Consider the following 18,561-nt stretch of genomic DNA (forward strand, 5'->3'; position numbering starts at 1 on the left):
CAAAAAAAGTGACAGTAATTGTTGGCTAAGTCCAACGATAATGGAAAATGACAGTTACGAGACAAAAATAAAGATCCTCAGCCTTGTGTGAATAGCTTTGTGAATTGAGCCTAAGGTATGAAAGATTTTCTTCAGATCGACCAATAACAAAGGTTTTCACTGACAGTAAATTAAAGTATTATCAGTTGAACATTATTAGGCACATCGGCTACCTGGGATGTGTCCAGCTTTGGTACAGTTGCCACAGCTTACTTCTACTACCGGCCTGTACCACTCCCAAGAGCCAGAGTCTATACCTTTGATGTCAATGAGAGTACATTTTCCCAAGCTCCCTGATGTCCGCTGGCCTGAGATGTCTGGTTTTCAGATTCTACACATAATTACTCTTCCCACTTTACGGTGCCTTCCATTCACTGCTCTGTGGTCAGATAATGTGAGGTTTCCAGATTCATAATTAGATTATTATTATTCCTGGGAGTGGCTAGTAGCCAAAGTCCATCTCCCACAAAACTGCGTCCAGCACTGAAGCCACTATTTGACACGTCGGCCATACACAACAGTAAACAAGACAATTTACGGTGTGGGGGATGCCTGAAACGCGTGGACAAAAAGCTTTAAAAGCAAATTAAGAACCATAAAAAAAAAAGAAAGAAGAGCTACGCTAGTGGAAATCAGAAAAGGCGCAAAATAAAGGAACACAATATTAAGAGAAATTAAAATGCATCCCAGAGTGTATAAACACATATTTAGCCCCCATATTGTCCAGGAGCAAAAACGAAAATAATAACAGTTGGGGGGTCGCAGGGCAGCAGAAAGCTCCCAGCCCTTTAACGTCAGAACTCCCAAGTCCTCCAGTAGAGAGAACTGGTGCAACAGTCGATAGCGTCTCTCTAAGTTAAGGTTAAGGTTTTGGCAGGGAAACGCCTGCAAGGAGGGCAAGTTCATTATGCTCCCTGCTCCTCACAGGATACGGGAGACAGAAGGCTCAGTCCGGCCACATGGCAAAGGAGAGAAGGGTGGCAACACACACGACGTGGGGGAGCTCACAAATCCTCCGCTCTCGCTCCCTCTCCCACCAGTGTCTCTCATGCGATGAGGAAAAGACGAGAGTGGCTCCAGGACATATTTTTTTTTTTTTTTTTAAACAATGTGTAACATTTTTTTAAGACTGCTTCAGGCGCTTGCGAGGAGGGCCCAGGAAAGGGCACTGGGCAGAGGCCAGCGAACGGTAAGCTTCTGCCACAAGGTGAGGATGGGAAACCACCATGGATTTCCAGCCAGATGTTTCCATGACATCAGAGGCGTGGCTGTAGGGAGAGAAAAGAAGGCAAATGTGAGAAGAAATATACACTGCTAGGTAAAATGTTACCAAATAAGTTGATGCCCACTCTAAAGTGCCCTACCTAAATTTGAAGCAGAACTGTGGCCAGGCTATGGACATTCAAATATTTATACATCCCTAATAAGCAGTAAATACGCTTTAGAACAAGGAGCTTTTAATCAAGCCATCACTAAACTCTGTACCTGCGGGTACTGTGGAGCAGTTCATCCTCAAAGTTCACAACAGAAGCACTTCCATAAAATCTCTGCAGCTTAGATTCTCAGTGATTTGGCAGCCTTCCAATCTCTTTTCAAATTATTGAACAGGAAGAGGGAGAACAGAATGCTGAAACCTGACTTTAAAAGAGAACTATGGGTGGGTAAGTTTTTTTTTTTTCCCCACCATAGTTCTCTTTAGGGTCACAGGACAGAACATATACTAACCTCCTCCTGTGACCCAAAGCTCAGTATATAGCGAGCTACAGCTCACGGTATACTCAACTCAATACTGTCAAGATCCACCCAGTGACAGCTGGCTCTGCCTATCTAAAGGCAGAGCCAGCTGTGCCCGCCCCCTCACCGCTCTCTGAGGGGAGGATCGGAAAGTGAGCAAGCGATGGTATGTGTTCGCTCACTTCCCAATCAATAGGGCCGACCTGTGACAGCTTCTTTGTCACAGGTCGACTCTATGAGGATGAGTGAAAATCACTCACATCATAGTTCTCCTTTAAGGACTCCCGTGTTTTTCTTGTGACCTTTGAGGATGCATTTCTCCGCAGTGTCTTGGGCTTGATTCAAAACTTGTTTTCTAAGCGTGAACTAAACCACATAACCCACCTCCTCATCTAAATGCTGCTCTCATTGCCTCACCATACTGAAGGCTGGGCAATGTACGAGTTGCAGTGCTGCACATACGCTCAGAGATGCCACGCATACACTGGACCCAGAGCACAAATACAGTGCTGCAAGCAGTGAACGCTGCATGGTGCTGGGAAAGGCAAAGCAGTAAAACTGATATTCAATCACAACTAAGACCATATTTACAGACCTTTCATCTAAGTTATATTAAAACAGGTAAGTAGCCAAATGAAACATGTGTCTACTTGCTTTATTAACCAAAGAATGTCATTTTGGCCAATCATTCTTGCGATACACACTGTAAAGATTACTCTTCTAATCCAGGGCTTGACAAATTTGCTTTTTTTTCATTTTTACTTATTGCTATCACATGGAGGGCTCACAAGCTCCCATTGGAGGTGACAGGTTCTCTTTAAGGTGGCATTAAACCCCCTAGTGTCCCCTTTCCACATTCAATAGCTTTAGAAGGGGAATTACATCTGTCTGCTGATGCAGCTGAATGTAAACACAGCAGGCAGTGGTTGGGAGCAATAGCCAGCCTGCTACTGGCCATTTCAAATTGCAGTAGCCAATAGCAGACTGGCTATTCCACCCAACCACTGCCTGCTGTCAATCGGAAGAGGAGGGAACTGAATGAGAAAGTTCTCCTTCAGGTCTTTCTCTGCTGATTGACAGCAGGCAGTGGAGGGGTGACTTAGGAACTTTGTACTGCTGAAGCATGAAATAAATGCATGTGCTTGGCAGTACAGTGTGATAGAGCTTGGTAAATCACAAGACTATGAGCACAATTACAAATTCTGACTGTTTACAGCCAACTCAAAAGGACTGCGAGAGGAAAAAGAACTGATGAGAGTTCTTCTACTTGCATAGATCCTGCCCGCTGCCATGGCTTTAGGGCAGGTTCCAGATCTGGTCCGGAAAATAGTGTGAACCTGCCGCAGTTCCAGTTCATTTCAGACCAGACAAAATGAGACGTGCAGTATTTTTCTAGTCTGGTCCGGAACCGACTGCACTGGTGTGAACAAAGGCCAGAAAAAGCACAGGGATACATTAGGATGCATTTTGGGTCTGGAAACAATCTGCTATGGAGATGATGTGGTGTAAATGGGCCCTTAAACAGGAGTAAGTTAAGAAGGATGGACATAGGGATTGGGTAGTAGGGCTGGGGCTTGACATTTGCAAAATGACTTTAGGTGCACTTAAGCAGGAATCACCCATTAGCATACCACAAAGTGCAACAATTTCAATTTATTAAGGTGCCCACACACCTTACAATTTATCTGCAGATATTCTGTGGTCAGATGGAAAAGGTGCAACAGATTCCTCCATCTACATTAAACTGTGTGGATGGAGTAATCTCCACCTGGGCCAATCTGTTGCACGTTTTCCATCTGACCACAGAAAATCTGCAGATAAATTGTAAGGTGTGTGGGCACCTTTACAATCAAACAAGGAAAGAGATTAAATGTGATTGGCTGCACAGCTATATTAAAACAGGCTTGATTCTTCTGAATATTAACCCATACCGACAACATTACTTCCATTTAGCTGATGTCACCCACACACATATTTAAAAGGGAAAAAAAAGACTGGTATATTCCCTTCAAGGGACACTCACTAGTTGATGAAGTCCACGGCTTGTGTTTTAAGCTGGTCTGCGCTGTGTAAATCAGCCAAAATAAGGATCTCAGCGGCGTTGTCCACAGACAGATTGCTGCACAGAGCTTCTTCACACATCACCTTCAGACGTTCCAAGGCGTACTGTGGAGAGAAGCAGAAGGTCTGGCTGAGAAAAGATCCATTTCATGATGGGTGCTGTTCTATCAAGGTTAATGTATTCAAACTTATTTACATAGAATATTTGGTTATAATTAGTGAAAGATCCGAGCAACAAGTAATATTCTATAACCGGTGCAGGACATGGTACCGTGCACTTGATCTTCTCAAAAGGGGGCAATTAAAGAAAAGGAGGTTGTTCTAACTAGCAACCTGCCTTTTAGAGATAGGACCCTACCAATTCTGCTTCTCTACTTAGCAGTGAGGAAAGTTTACATTGGTCAATACAGATTCTGAATGGTAAACCTTCTAGAAGAGCCACGCTTAACTTGAGGTCCAAGGGCACGGCTTGCGCAAACTAGCACTACACAGTGTAGATAAGAACATGACTGACGCAGAGATTGCCTTGGACTTACTATACCCAAGACTTGGCACTCAAAATATTAAATAATGCATAAGAGGATCTCATTCTTTAACTTTAGTATGTAAAGAGTATTTTAGTTGCTCTCTCTGTCCCTAACGAAAGGGAATTCCCATCACTTCCTGTCTCGGTGATCCCCTGGGAGGCAGGCCAGGATTAAGAAATCTCCCTACTGAGGGGACAGACACTAACCTTACCCCCTCCTATCCAATAAAACACACATATATGCTTTATTGGATAGAGGGGGTAAGATAGATAGATAGATAGAGAGATCTATAGATATATATCCTTAACTGGAATTGGGCATTAAAGCAGGGGTGGATGAATTCTTATGGAGTCTGTGCTATCCAGGAGCCAGCTTCACTGACAACTAGAGAAAACCTCAAAAGTTAGGCACCACCTGTCATTTTTAAAGAGCATTGGCGACCTGGCTCCTGGGATTGGTCCAGCCCTGCAATAAAGTGACCCTATCAGCATAGTCACTTGTATGTATAAAACATGCGTGCTGAAAGACGACTGCACATACATAGGTTTCCAGTGGCCTGTTTCTTGAAGACCTACTACACTGCTCACCATCCTATGCAAGAATTCGACCAAGTTGGATGGGTTGAATACCTGCTCATCCCCCCAGACACTCACTGTGGTTCTTCCTGTCAGCTCGTATGCCCTTGATGTACAAACCATGGGGACAAAGGCAGGGGGAGCAGCTATTCACAAACCTGGAACTGTGTAAGTGCGCACAGTGGCTGGGAAAGCAGTAAACCAGCTGCATTTTAAGAATCAGGCCCTTGGAAAGGTAAGTATATGCAGTCTTCCTTTAGCAGATATGTTGTACATACAAGAGACCCTTGGTTGGGTCACTTCAATTAATACATTCAGCTGTGCCAGCAGCTGAATGTAAAAAACAGGCACTCGCCTGATATCAGCCGACCCCTGCCCCATTCATCTGTCGGCGGTCAGGATTCCGCAGCTGGATGTGCAATAGCCAGCCTGCTATTGGCTACTGCACTTTGAAATAGTCAATAGCAGGCAGCTATTGCCTACCCTGCTATCTGCTGGGAATTTTTTTTTCGTATTCTGACAGCAGTTGCAGAATACACAAACTGAGCCGGCAAAGCAGGGGAGTGTATATATCAGAACGCAGGCAGCTACGATAGATATGCAAGGTGGCTGAACGAGCAAAGACAGAGGATGGCTCCTTATTCCATTGTAACACATTTTTGAGCAGGGTTACCCTTGTCCTTTTATTTTTATAGCATTAGTGTGCTTTAAGGGGATGGATTCACAATAAACTTTGCACACTCTCAGCTGATCCGCGCAAGAAAAATGTTTGTCTAGTTCAATTTAATCACTGTCTCTTCGAATATATCTCTACTTTATAGCGGGCACGCCACATCCCTGTGGCTTTCTTAAGACGGCTGAAAGTCTTTTCCTCAAAGAGCTGTAATTACTACAACTTTGTTGCATTATTGACATGGCAGCTAAACCTGTCTCTAGTTGAATTACATTGCTTTTTACGATCCCTCCTTGTATTTATAACATTGTAGCGTCTTACCAGTGCATCAAAGGACTAACGGCTCGCTCTTTATTGCTCTATGCCGTAAGATCAATCAACTACTTACTAGGAGAGATATAGACGCCAATAATATGCGGCAGGTAGACCACTTAACTACGGTATGTTATTGCCACTTATTTACTAGATCAAGGATCTTTAACGTGCACCGGAAATTATATAAAACACAAAATGCTGTAGAGGAGGGAGGATAGGGAAGGTGGACACTGGCTTCTCTAAAGGTGAAGGTTTTAAAGTATTGAAGAAGTCACCACAAGCCATTCTCAATGGGGCCAAACATATGCCTGTCACAACTGAAACTCTAGGAGCGTGATGCACAAACTGCGACTTGGGGGCTACACGCGGCCCTTTGATACCTATTGTGCATCCCTCTAACCCTGGAAGGCAGTGCCGGAAGCCGGAGCATTGTTTTGAAAGGGGAATGTGATTGCATTGATCTCTACCGCACCATGTCTACGCTCTGTAACTGGTAGCATATCAGTCTCTTAACCAGTTGACATCCGCGGTGTTAATAAAGGGTTAGTTTACCTTTCTGACCATGTTTCATATTACACCCATATTTAGGGTACACCACGAAGCATGGCCAGAACGCAAACACCCCCCACTTACTTACTCTTTTCTCTGCAGGCTTGTGTACTCTACGGAATTCGGTCTGGATGTGCATGGCTCCGCCCACACAGCCGTGTCATCCATTCAAAGATCCTTTGGCAGGAACGGTTAATGGAGAAGCTACAATCCCATTAACCATCGCACCAGAAGGATGCAGAAAAATTCCTTCATTGCTGGGACACAGGTAGCCATTGTTGGCTATTTTCCTTCTGTTGCTAGGACACAGGCAACTATTGTTGCCCATCATTCATCGTTGCCAAGACACAGGTGGCTATTGTCACCTAGCATCCTTTATTGCTTGGACACAGGCGGCTATTGTCACCTAGCATTCTTTGTTGCTAGGACACAGGCGGCTATTGTCACCTAGCATCCTTTGTTGCTAGGACACAGGCAGCTATTGTCACCTAGCATCCTTTGTTGCTAGGACACAGGCGGCTATTGTCTCCTAATCAAAGATGTTTCATTACTAGAAGGCAGGCGGCTATTGCCACTTATCGCCCTTTGCTGCTAGGACACAAAGGGCTATTGCCACCTGGTGTCCTTCATTGCTAGGACACAGGCAGCTATTGTCTGTCTCCTAGCAACCAATAGGCTGCATTAACGCTGTAGGCATGTAAACATTACACAAACATCACGTGTACCATGTTTGGACTAACTAAAACGCAGGATCTTGTTGCCAGCAAGGTCCCATTGCAAATTCAGTACGTCCATGAGCGCTATCTGGGTTTTCAAAGCAATGATCCTTTTAAGAGCGAATGATGAGTGCCTCAAAATATTTGGCAGTCATGTATCAATTAAATGGCTTACACATTGCAATTACCAGGCAGCTTGAGAAATGTCAACATACTTTGGGGTGGGAGGGGGAAAAAAAACTGATAAACCTCATTTAAGCTTTGCATTCTTTACTTTGATCATACTGACTCAATATATGGGAAGGAAGCAGAAAGTTGAAGCAGCAAATCAAGCAATTAAACAGCGACAGATATCACTGACTGTACCCCCGAGGTTTCAGCCTAACAAACCAGCTGGGCCGTCAAACCCAAATGGTGAGATTTTTACAGGCAAAATAATGAGGTTAAGACGACATCTTTGGGGTTTTTTTTTTTTTAGAAAACCTATGTGGGGTAGACTTCAAATGTAATGAGTAGATAATAAAGAAAAGTTCTGCAGGCCAAATCAATGGAATATTGCTTTACCTCCAGAGAGGAACGTCCACCACTTTGAGCATAGGGTCCATATCAGGGACTATTTTTAAAGCAGTAGTACATTGTTCTGAAGTAAAGGGCTGTGGAAAGTGTGCTTTACTCCCTAGCTGCTCTCATTCTTGGCTTGTCATTGTCTGACAGTGGGAGCTATGAAAAATTGGATTTGTGCTGCCTAATTCGAATATCATAAGAGAACATAAGGCAAGGAAACCCTGATGGGTAAGCGGACAGGTGTCAGTCTCTGATTGGAGCTCCCCTTTCCCGCACACAATAAGACTTATATACAGAAAGGCCAAACCATAAATACTATCCGCAGCATTAAAGGGCAATTCCATTTTCCCCGGGGAACTACCCCCTCCAATCAGGACTGCGCTGCCATGTACAGAGTACGGGTAATACACCGGCACTGACCGAGGGGAAGGAGCATTCGGCCAAAGGCAAATATAAGGGGTGGGTTTGTGGTGGGGCTATAATACACAGAGGGGGGGAATTTATCAAAACTGGAGCAAAGAAGAATCTGGAGCAGTTGCTTGTGGCAGCCAAGCAGCTTCTCTCTTCAGTTTGTTCACTTAAGATTTGAAAAAGAAAGAAAGAGAGAAGCTGTCTTTTAGTTACATCTTTAGGCACACACAAACAGGTTCTTATAAACATTACAATACACTCTTCCAGGGATGCACAGATACCAAGTACCGTAGTTAGTAGAAGTACAGATACTTTTCCAGCTACTAGACTAGAGGAAAACTCAAACGTTAAGAGGCAGTTGTCATTTTTAAGGAGCATTGGCTACGTTTTCCAGACCAAGTACTCACAGATACAATTACTGATACATTTTTGTTTAGTGTCATGTGATAGTTTTTCTAAAACAATACAGACTAATGATTTCAGGACAGTGGTGGAGCGTCAGGGCCCAGTCGCAGCTGCAACCATTGCGACCCTGGTAGTTCTCGGGAAATGTCAAGTATTGGCACTGGTATCTGAACATCCCTACACTGTTCTAATTGAAATCACTTGAAGATATGATTATAAAAACATCCTGAGTCTCTCCTGATGAAGCAGACCTGTCTGGTGAAACGTGTTGAATCCTCTTCATCTCACTGAAAGTCCCAGCTCTTGTTGTAAAACAGTATCTAATTGTATTTTTTAGGGATGCACTGAAACACTTCTGCCGAAAATGGTTCTATGGACAAAATGCCAATAGTACAAACTAGGCTGAAAATTAGGTGCACCCCCAGCTTCTCTCTTCCCCGCTGGGAGCCGGCTGCAAGCTTTGGTCTCCGATACCCGATGCTCTCTCCCGCCTGTGTTGGCAAAGGCAGGGGGGATCGGAGGGGACACAGAGCCAATCCAGCTGCTGGCTTCCAGTGGGGAGAAGAAAGCTGCCAGGAGGGCCAGCCCGGTGGAAGGGGGCGGAGCTTCAGGGTTGGTATATATGTTATCAGTATGTGATCAGTACTGATCACTCTGTTTGTAAATAACTGAAGACATAGTGATTACTTTATCCCCAGTTATGAACGAACAGGAAGTGCTATACATCACTTCCTGTTCATTTATGAATGGGGACATAGTATATATATACTATCTGCTCACTTTATGAATGAGCAGGAAGCAGCTCAGTACAGAGGCTTCCTGTCCATTCATGATTGGGTTGATAATCAATATTTACTATCTCCGGACTGTGAATAACAGGATGCCTGTGTACATTGAGTGCTGGGGCTGCAGAGATGTTCCCAATGCCCCTAAAAGTAAAGTAAAAAAAATAAAAATGAAAACATAATTGAACATTTTTTTAAAAGGTTGGGAAAATAGTTTTGAGGTTTCGGTTTTGGTCTAAAAATGTTATTTGGGTGCATCCCTAGTATTTATGTTACGTATAAGAAATATCATAATGAGTTTGATGTGAACTAAGAATGTATAGTTGGTCCAGTGTTAGAATGATGGTAACCCTCAGAAAGCTCAATGTAGGATGTAGATATATATCATAGAAAGATGAAAGGAAGTTTTAAATATGTTTTAAGGGTGTACAATAAAATCTATTGAACTTTTAAACATGTTTGTGTGGCACCATTAATGTCCAGCATGCCGTTATACCTTTGAAATGCTATAGAATTTTGGATTTGGTACTAAAACCCCACCGGTTAAAATGTATTATATACGTTCATATAAACCCAAACCAATGAACCGAAATACACATGATGACAATCAAAATAAGCCAACAATGACAAAACATCTCCAATAACAACCACCACTAGCCCTCTCCTCTTCACTTTCATACACAGAACTGCGACAACACATCTGTAAACCACCATTACACAAACATCTCCTGTTTTCCCATTACTGGTCATTAACAAGAATACCTTATCGGCTGCAGCCAGCAGATCGTCGGCCATCTTGTCTAGGTTGGATGCTTTTCCGGTGTATATGAAACACATCATTTCCTTGAAAACATCGGGTTCCACATCCTTTATCTCCACACGATTCTAGGATTGAAAAACACGATACACATCTAAAACTCATTCCCAGTATAACAGGTGACAGTCAGACGTACCAAAGCACGATATAAGCAGGTAGCTTGCTGTGAGTAATAACAAACTTTAGGCATCGAGTTGAAAGATTTCCGAACTGCGGAAAGGGGTTAAAAAAAAAAAAAAAACTTAAACACTGAGTTGGCCTGTTTCTAATTTAGGATAATAAGATGCCAGCAGCTCTACAACTAACTAGTAGGGATGCACCAATACCGAGTATTTGGTCGAGTACTCGCCCAAATACTCCTGATGCCTATCCCAATAACGGAACTTCAGGTATCAGAAAGCCGGGCAGCGAGTCATTACACACTGCCTGGCTTCCTGATTGGCTGGAAAGCCGGCTCCATGCTCTCTCGTCACTTGGTGAGGGGGTAGCATGGAGCCGGCTTCCCGGCCAATCAGGAAGCCAGGCGGCGAGTCATTACCCACTCCTCGGCATCCTGATTGCCCGGAAACTTGGCTCCATGCTTCCTCGTCAGCTGGTGACGAGGGCGAAATGGAGACGGCTTCCCGGCTAATCGAGAAGCAGGATGGCGAGTCAGTACTCGCTGCCTTGCTTCCCGATTGGCCAGAAACCTGGCTCCATGCTTCCTCGTCACCTGGTGACAAGGGAGACGGCTTCCGGGCTAATCAAGAAGTATGGCGGCGGGGCATTACAGGCCGCCCGGCTTCCTGATTGGCCAGAAAGCCAGCTCCATGCTTCCTTGTCACCTGGTGACGAGGGAGCATGAAGACTGCTTCCTGGCTAATCGGGAAGCCTGGCGGCGAGTCATTACACGCAGGCCGGCTTCCTTAAAGGGACTTCCGGTATCGGCAAGTACCGAAAAAAATATTGGTACCCGTACTAGATAACAAAAAAACAATATCGTGCATCCCTACTAACTAGGTAGACCCCCGCACTGATCCATATTTGTTATCAGACTGGCAAGACTACTATGCAACGGTCCCAGCTGCAATAAAAGGAAAATCCCTTCAAAAAGTGGAGCGACAAGATGATTTCATTCCATTCCAGGGCTGACACAGGTGTCACAGACAGCTGGCCAGCTCATGAGGAAAGTAGAAATGAGGAAAATAGGTAATAACGGGTAGCCAACCTCAGCACTCCAGCAGTTAAAGAACTACAAGTTTCATGAGGTATTGCAAGACTCTGACAGATACAAGCATGACTCCCAGAGGCAGATGCATGATGGGATTTGCAGTGTCACGACAGCTGCCTACCCCTGCGTTATAATCGGGTATCTTCTCTCCCCCACTCTCTGCTCTGGGTCATTGGTGGGTTTCTACTGTTTTGTTGAGAAAGGAGAATCCCTTTAAAAAGTCTATTTGGGGTGGACACTTGTGAGCCCAATAACCTGCCCCATTTCAGAAACTATTGTGACACTACAGTCGGGTTCCCCAATCAAGTCCCTGCACCCTTCCCAACTTGGTTCTGAGATAACAGCACCTAGAAATGTCTTAGTTTCCCCCCGCAAGAAAATTGACATAAACAAAAAAAAAAATGGCAAAGCCCAAATGAAGCCTCCCTGTTTATGCAAATAGTAGTGTTGATTGGAGCAGTGTGCAGGGGGGAGTGTTGGAGACCTGGGCCACTGCTTGTGTGTGAGAGCAGCAGACTGACACTCCTGTGTGCAGCTACCATGAAGTATTTTTACCACTAAAGGTGACCATACACTGCACGATTCTCGTACGAGAATCGTGGGAAATCCCGCGATCGTACGAGAATTGTGCAGTGTATGGAAGGCGTGCGACCGTTTCTACTGTACGGTCGCACGTCTTCCGTCGAACCAGCATGCTAGAAAACCCACCGGGAATCATACGATTCTCGGCGAGTTAGTGACCTGCTGGTTCGACAACTGCCGAACGGGCCGGTGTGCGCATGCGCACACTGCCTGTTTGCAGTCATCACAAGCCCGCCCCTCAGGGGGGCGGGCTTGCGATGATCGAAAGTGCGATCTGCCTGTCCAAGATGGGCAGATCGTACATTTTTTTAAGTACTTTACATGCCTCGCAAGACAAAAGTCTTGCGAGGGTTGTAAAGTGTATGGGCACCTTTACTATGAACAAATACACAGAAAGAAGAGCATATTCATTATTGTATAAGCAGCCTGACTGCATTACAATAGTAAATAACTGGGCAGCAAAATGAAAAGAACTATACTGTACCTTTTTACTCTCTTCCATTTCATGCTCAAACATTGCGCTGAACACTGGAGACCGAGCTAGAAGAAGGAAGGAGAAAAAAAAAAAAAAAAAGCACACAGTGATCTCATTCTCATCATCATCCATTACACATTGAATTCACTGACTAAGCTAATTAACATAGGTGCAGTTCTACTTGGCCAACCGTGGCTATGTATATCTAAATTAAGAAAACAGAAGGCTGATTGCTTTGCTCTGAGCCAAATAGATGATTCTTATTAGGTGTCCGTGTGAAGCCAGACTGAGCGTTTTCATTGGCTGTCATCCAAGGCTGCTAAATTACTGGTTCGTTTGTTTGAATTCGCAGCCATCATCAGATAACTGGCTGCGCTCCCCTTTATACACACCCACCATACCAGCGCAGGTTTACACTCTGGGGGCATTTAACGTAGACCTCCACTGAAAGATTCATATAAAGCAATGTTAGCTTCTTCTTCAGATCAATAAATATAAAATAACAGAAGTGCAGTATTGCTGTGAACGCTTCTCCCTCCAGTGCTGGTCACATGACCAAAAGCCTAGGCCTTTAGTCACATGGTCTCTGCCTTACGGAGCAGACAGTGGAGTAACATTCCACGGCAAGAGGAGATCTTCCTAAAGGTGCCCATACACCTTGCAATGCAAACATTTTCGTCCGATGATCGAACTGTCGTACGATTTTCGGTCTTTAGCAGAAAGCACCTGGACGAATTTCGTTGATTGACCGCACAGATTTTCGTTTGCGCATTAGCGGTGTTAATCGTACGATTTTTGACGTAGGGAAACGCCACCAACCTTGCAAAAATCATACAATTCGACCAAAGTTTTCCAACCTGCTGGAAAGACAAAAGCTGACGATTGTACAGTATTTGCGTTTATACACTCCCCATCAACCTTAACAGGTTAACTTTAATTGGGATCTCCAGACCTCTCCTGGGCCTCACACCTCCTTACTTGCTACAGATTTTGATGTGGCCAATAGAGAAGCAAGAAGAAGAGAGCGGGAAGGTGCGTCTACATGTAATGCACCGGCTAAATAAACGAAGGGGCTTATTTACAGCGGAGTATGGATACAGCTATCCACTGCACACACAAGTACTTTCTCTACGCTTGCGTTCCATTCATAAAATGCATGCCATACTGTGTGGCCTCCAGTGCCCTCTCTGCTTAACACTGAAGAAAAAAAAAAAACAATGCACTCCCTATGCAGCAATCATCATATGTCAATAGTTGCCGAGAGTAATTGCACTGAGGGCCCTGTCACACCATCAGTAGTACGTTCCAGTGCATTGGTCCTCTGGAACACAACCTGGCCGGCTCAGTTTTTTGGGGGGAGGGAGCGTGGTGGTGCATTGAACTCAATGGCACCGCAGCCACGCACCCGAACGCGTGGCACATTAGTGCTTACGTTCCGGTCCAGTGCGATCTGCCAAAAATGGTGCAAACACTATTTTTTGCAGATCGCACTGGACCGGAGCGCAGGCACTAATGTGCCACGTGTTCGGTTGCCGGCGATCACACCGCAGGCAGCGGGTGTGGCTGCGGTGCCATTGAGTTCAATGCAGCACCACACCCCCAGGCCGAATGCACTGGAACGCAATCTTGATGGTGTGACAGGGCCCTGAGACAAGTGCGTGCCTCCAACCATGTATGTGTACAAAGCCAGCTCCATAAAGACCTGGTTGGATGAGTTTGGTGTGGAAGAACAGAAGTGGTCTGTACAGAGCCCTGACCTCAACCCTACGGAGCACCTTTGGAATGAATTGAAATGCTAATTGCGTGCCAGGCCTTCTCATCCAACATCAATACCGGACCTCACAAATGCTCTTTTGGCTGAATGGGTACAAATTCTCACAGCCACACTGCAAAATCTTATGGTAATCCATAAACGTGGAGGCTGTGATGGCTGCAAAGTGGGGACAACGCCATAATAAAGGTTTTGGAATGGGATGTCCTTCAAGCTCATATAACGTAGGTGCGATCATCACATGTTCACAAGCTTTGCCCAGGGCTGGCCAAATCCCAGAAGCTAGGTTGCCAATGCTCCCAAAAATTGGCGCCCAACTTTTGAGGTTCTCTCTAGCTGTTGTCAATGGTGGTGGCTTCTGACAGAAATCCCGCTGGCTCCAGGATTGGACTTCCATATTAATCTGGCCGCCCCTGCTGTAAGTGAACTGAATGGTGCGTCTTCTATATAACCGAGTTGAGTAGATTATATTTTGAGTCCTTCTTTAACGAGAATATTTCCTCTAAAATTTCCACGGCTTACTGGATTTAATAATAGTTATTGAATATTTAATGCAATATAATGTACAGATCGCGTTAGCCACATTCCTGTCACTCACAGTGTTATGACATCACACATGAGAAACTGGTAATTCATTTGTCAGAGCTGTGAAATCCTGAACGGGAACTTGGAATTTCCCCAGAGCAAAAATAAGACCTAGCTACATTTACTGTAAGTCTTGTCTTCGTCATAAACAAGGGTGCAGTCTCTTTCTGACAGCTCCTCGCAGCCATATACTGTGGAGGGAATTCATTAACAAAAGTCAGAGACAAGTTCTACCTGAATTGGTGCCGTTGCCCATTGCAACCAATCAGATTCTAGCTTTCATGAAATGTAAAAGCTGATTGGATGAGCTCTAGTTGAGGCAAAGTTTGTCTCTGACACTTTTTCTGAATTCCTCTCTCTGTGTGGGGATGCACATACAGTTGTCATGTTTCTGGTCAGCTGACCCCAACTCTCTCAGCTCGGCCTCCCTGAACTTCCTGTCCAGTACACGATCATAAAGGACACAGCAGTCTCCAGCAGCTGTCCATTTTCTAGCTTGGAGAAAGGATAAGGAAGCAGGTCACTGCCTTGCTTTGCAGCGTCTGTGTATTTGTGGAGAGAGAAGTATGGGCACCAAATGCAAATCAAATGCGTCTGTTTATTGACGTCAATGCAACGTTTCGGGGTCAAGCAGAATCCCAAGTCCTGCCTGAGGAAGGGGATCCTACGTGCCCCCCGAAACGTTGCACTGAATGTGATTAGCTGCATCGACGTCAATAAACAGACGCATTTGATTTGCATTTGGAGTGCCGGTGTCCATACTACTCTGTGTGTAGCCATCCGTCGACCTCCGTCGCACCCACCCAATCTACAAGGAAAAAGCGGTCAGGAGTGCAATGGGTTCATGGATTGTTATTTGTGGAGACACAAACAGCTTACTAGCACACACAAGGGTGGCTCCATGGGACCCTGCAAAGAAGAAGAGCCACCCTAAAACCGGGCACCAGGAGCAGTGCCGTTGGGACCAGCTGATTCTGCAGGAACTAAAACTTTATACATTAAGGAACAAGAGCCATTGTAAGTGATTTCATCAGCTTGAAAACCTTTTGACTTTAATATCCCTTTAATACCAAAGCCTGCTGCATACATTGCATCCTGAGCTATCTGCAAACACAGAACTGCATGACTCATTCCAGTCACTCGCCTTTATCAGATGGCTTTGTTCATTTAAATCATGAGGAGATCAGTAAAGGGAAGTTAACCTATGTCAGCCCTGAGCTGGTTTCAACTCTTTGATTGCTGTGGCATATAATATACCACATTGGCAGTCAAAGTGTTAAAGGCCTAAACACTTGGTCACATGTCTTTGCAGAAGGGGAGGTATAACCAATCTGTACTTGGGATTTTCAGAGATGACATGAACAACCGCCTAGGCCTTCAGACATTTGGCTGGCACCGTAAGGGGCCTGAAGTAAAATTTTCTTGATGAAAGCAAGGCTTTCATCGAGAAAGCAACTATTCTCATTATGGATTAGTTGGTTGGATCCCCTAGCTCTCTCCTCCCCACTGGGAAGAGGGCACAGAAGGCAGTGGGCGGATGCAATAGCCAGCCTGCTACTGGCTTTTGCAGTTTGAAACGGCCAATAGCAGGCTGGCTATTGCACCCGCCCACTACCTGCTGTATTTACATTCAGCTGCCTTCTGCGGAATTTTGCCACTGGCAGCTGTCATTCCCTGGCTGAAGCTATTCAAGCGCCATGTGCTTACAATACAATCATTTTAAAAAAAGAAAGAAGAGGTGGGAAAAAAAAAAAAAAGTCATGACAAATTCTGCTGTGAGAGGTGTGTTGCAGTGCCATTCATTTTAATGGCACCCCAAACTTGTCCTCCCACCCACAGTGTGATCCCCGCACTGGAAAGCACTGTACCGCAATGCTGTGCGTTCCAGTGCAGTGCAACTGCAAAAAATTGTGCATGTAGTTTAATCCTGAAGTGAACTTTGTTTGTAACACTCCATTTGTGTATTTTATTTTAAATAAAGGATGGTATTTAATTTTTTTATCCGATTAATCGAAAAAATAAAAAAAATCGCCCAACTAATCGATTATGAAAGTAATCATAAGCTGCAGCAATAGATGAAAATTTGTTTTCAGCCCATCAATTATTTATGTATCCATCCCAGCATGGCTGTTAACATAGCTTGATGTCATAAGTATAGTTCCTCTTAAACAAGCATTTAGGAGTCTTCAGAAGGCATGTAGAAAGCTCCAGGGGACTAATGAGCCTGCCGAATGCTAAATGCCTGCTGAACATGATGCTCCTCCAACCAGCCGAAAGCATTCCTGTATTACTTAAAGCAGAACTCCAGTCTTTCTAATACAGATTCAACGGACTATATGAAAGTTCTGGGCACCACCGAGGACGCAGATGTGTGACTGATTTCAGCAAGAAGTGTGACCATTGTGCCTAGGGAGGGGAAGGGGCGCAATAGGTGAGGCCAGGGTCTTGCGTTAAAAGAATAACTTAAGTTAATTTTGTTTTTTTTTTGCTGTTTTTCAGGTTTGTATAGCATGAGATGGGTCATTTCATTTGCTAGCTTTAGACTGCTCTTTGTGGCCATATTGTGGAGATGTAACTTTTCTGCTGACAATAATGTTTGTCTACAAAGGGGAGCAAAGACCGGAAAAAAAAAACCAAAAAACAGAAGTTGACGGAGGTTAGATTCCCCCTAATTTCCTGTTGTATAAATAAGCTGCAATTGGGACAGGAAATGAGGAATCTTTCCAAAGATGGATAACAGGAAATTCATAATACATTAAAGTGTCAGGCGTTTGGTGCTGGTGGATGGTAGGATACGACACAGAGTAATGTCCCACTCAAATTTCACCCCTTTTCCCTTCCATTATGACGCTCACTGCAACCCATACATCAATCCTCCCATGTGAAGTCCTGGCACCAGTATCTGCTGACCTGGCAGTAATAAAAGGACTGCAAGTGTCAAGAGATGTCCTTGGCGGTGTCAACTCAGCCTGGATAAAGAGGTACTTATGAGGCCTCGACACATCAACTCTTTCCTGTACGACAACAATAAATACCTTTTTTCTATCTACTACGGACCCATCAGTTTTGACTGTCACTAAAGCATTTGCCACGTTTGGGGTTCACGGCTCACTAGCATCCGCATTTGCCACGTTTGGGGTTTACGGCTCACTAGCATCCAATCGGGTCACAACTGTCATTCCTAAACAACTCTGATCGGTTACTATGTTCCAATATATCCAAAGGAGATTAAGGGGGGGGACATGATTTTCATGTACAAAATGTTCCATAGTCATAGCAACATTAGCAACAAACTCTTTACGATTAATTCCGTAACAAAGACTAGAGGACACCACCTGAAACTGGTAGAAAAAAAAATTCAAACACAAGGGGCGAAGGGGGTTCTTCTCAGTTCGAGCGGTTAGGGTCTGGAACTCGTTGCCACAAGCAGTGATTTCAGCTAATAGTGTGGAATCATTCAAGAAGCTTTTGGACGATTTCCTGAGAAACGGTAATATACAGGGGTACAAGTACTCCTAAAAACGAGATGACTCGAGGATCTTCACACACACACACACACACACACACACACACACACACACTAGGTGACTTGATGGACATGTGTCTTTATTCAACCTCAAATACTATATAACTATGTAATATGATTACCCCAGGTAAGGTATATAAAAGCCAAAAGAAATCTGAAGTGGTACCCATGGTCAGGTAAATGCTATTCTCTATTTCACTAAAGATATCTCTAAACAATATACTAGGAAGGCGAGACAGAG

The 18,561-nt window shown here is 44.5% G+C and overlaps 1 protein-coding gene across 1 annotated transcript in view; it reads right to left on the reverse strand.

Annotated features, from left to right (window-relative positions):
* Positions 1-730: 730 nt before the first annotated feature.
* The window catches only part of SPOP (speckle type BTB/POZ protein), a 35,345-nt gene continuing 17,514 nt past the window's right edge, over positions 731-18,561 (reverse strand). The window contains exons 6-9 of the mRNA XM_018552760.1: positions 12,448-12,503; positions 10,117-10,239; positions 3,797-3,939; positions 731-1,307 (exon numbers count right to left, since the gene is read on the reverse strand). Coding sequence (XP_018408262.1) covers positions 1,163-1,307; positions 3,797-3,939; positions 10,117-10,239; positions 12,448-12,503 — 467 coding nt within the window. The 3' untranslated portion in view covers positions 731-1,162. The remainder of the gene's footprint in view (positions 1,308-3,796; positions 3,940-10,116; positions 10,240-12,447; positions 12,504-18,561) is intronic.

The sequence above is a fragment of the Nanorana parkeri genome, unplaced genomic scaffold, assembly GCF_000935625.1.
Source record: "Nanorana parkeri isolate BGI_ZX_2015 unplaced genomic scaffold, ASM93562v1 scaffold96, whole genome shotgun sequence".
Classification (NCBI taxonomy): Eukaryota; Metazoa; Chordata; class Amphibia; order Anura; family Dicroglossidae; genus Nanorana; species Nanorana parkeri.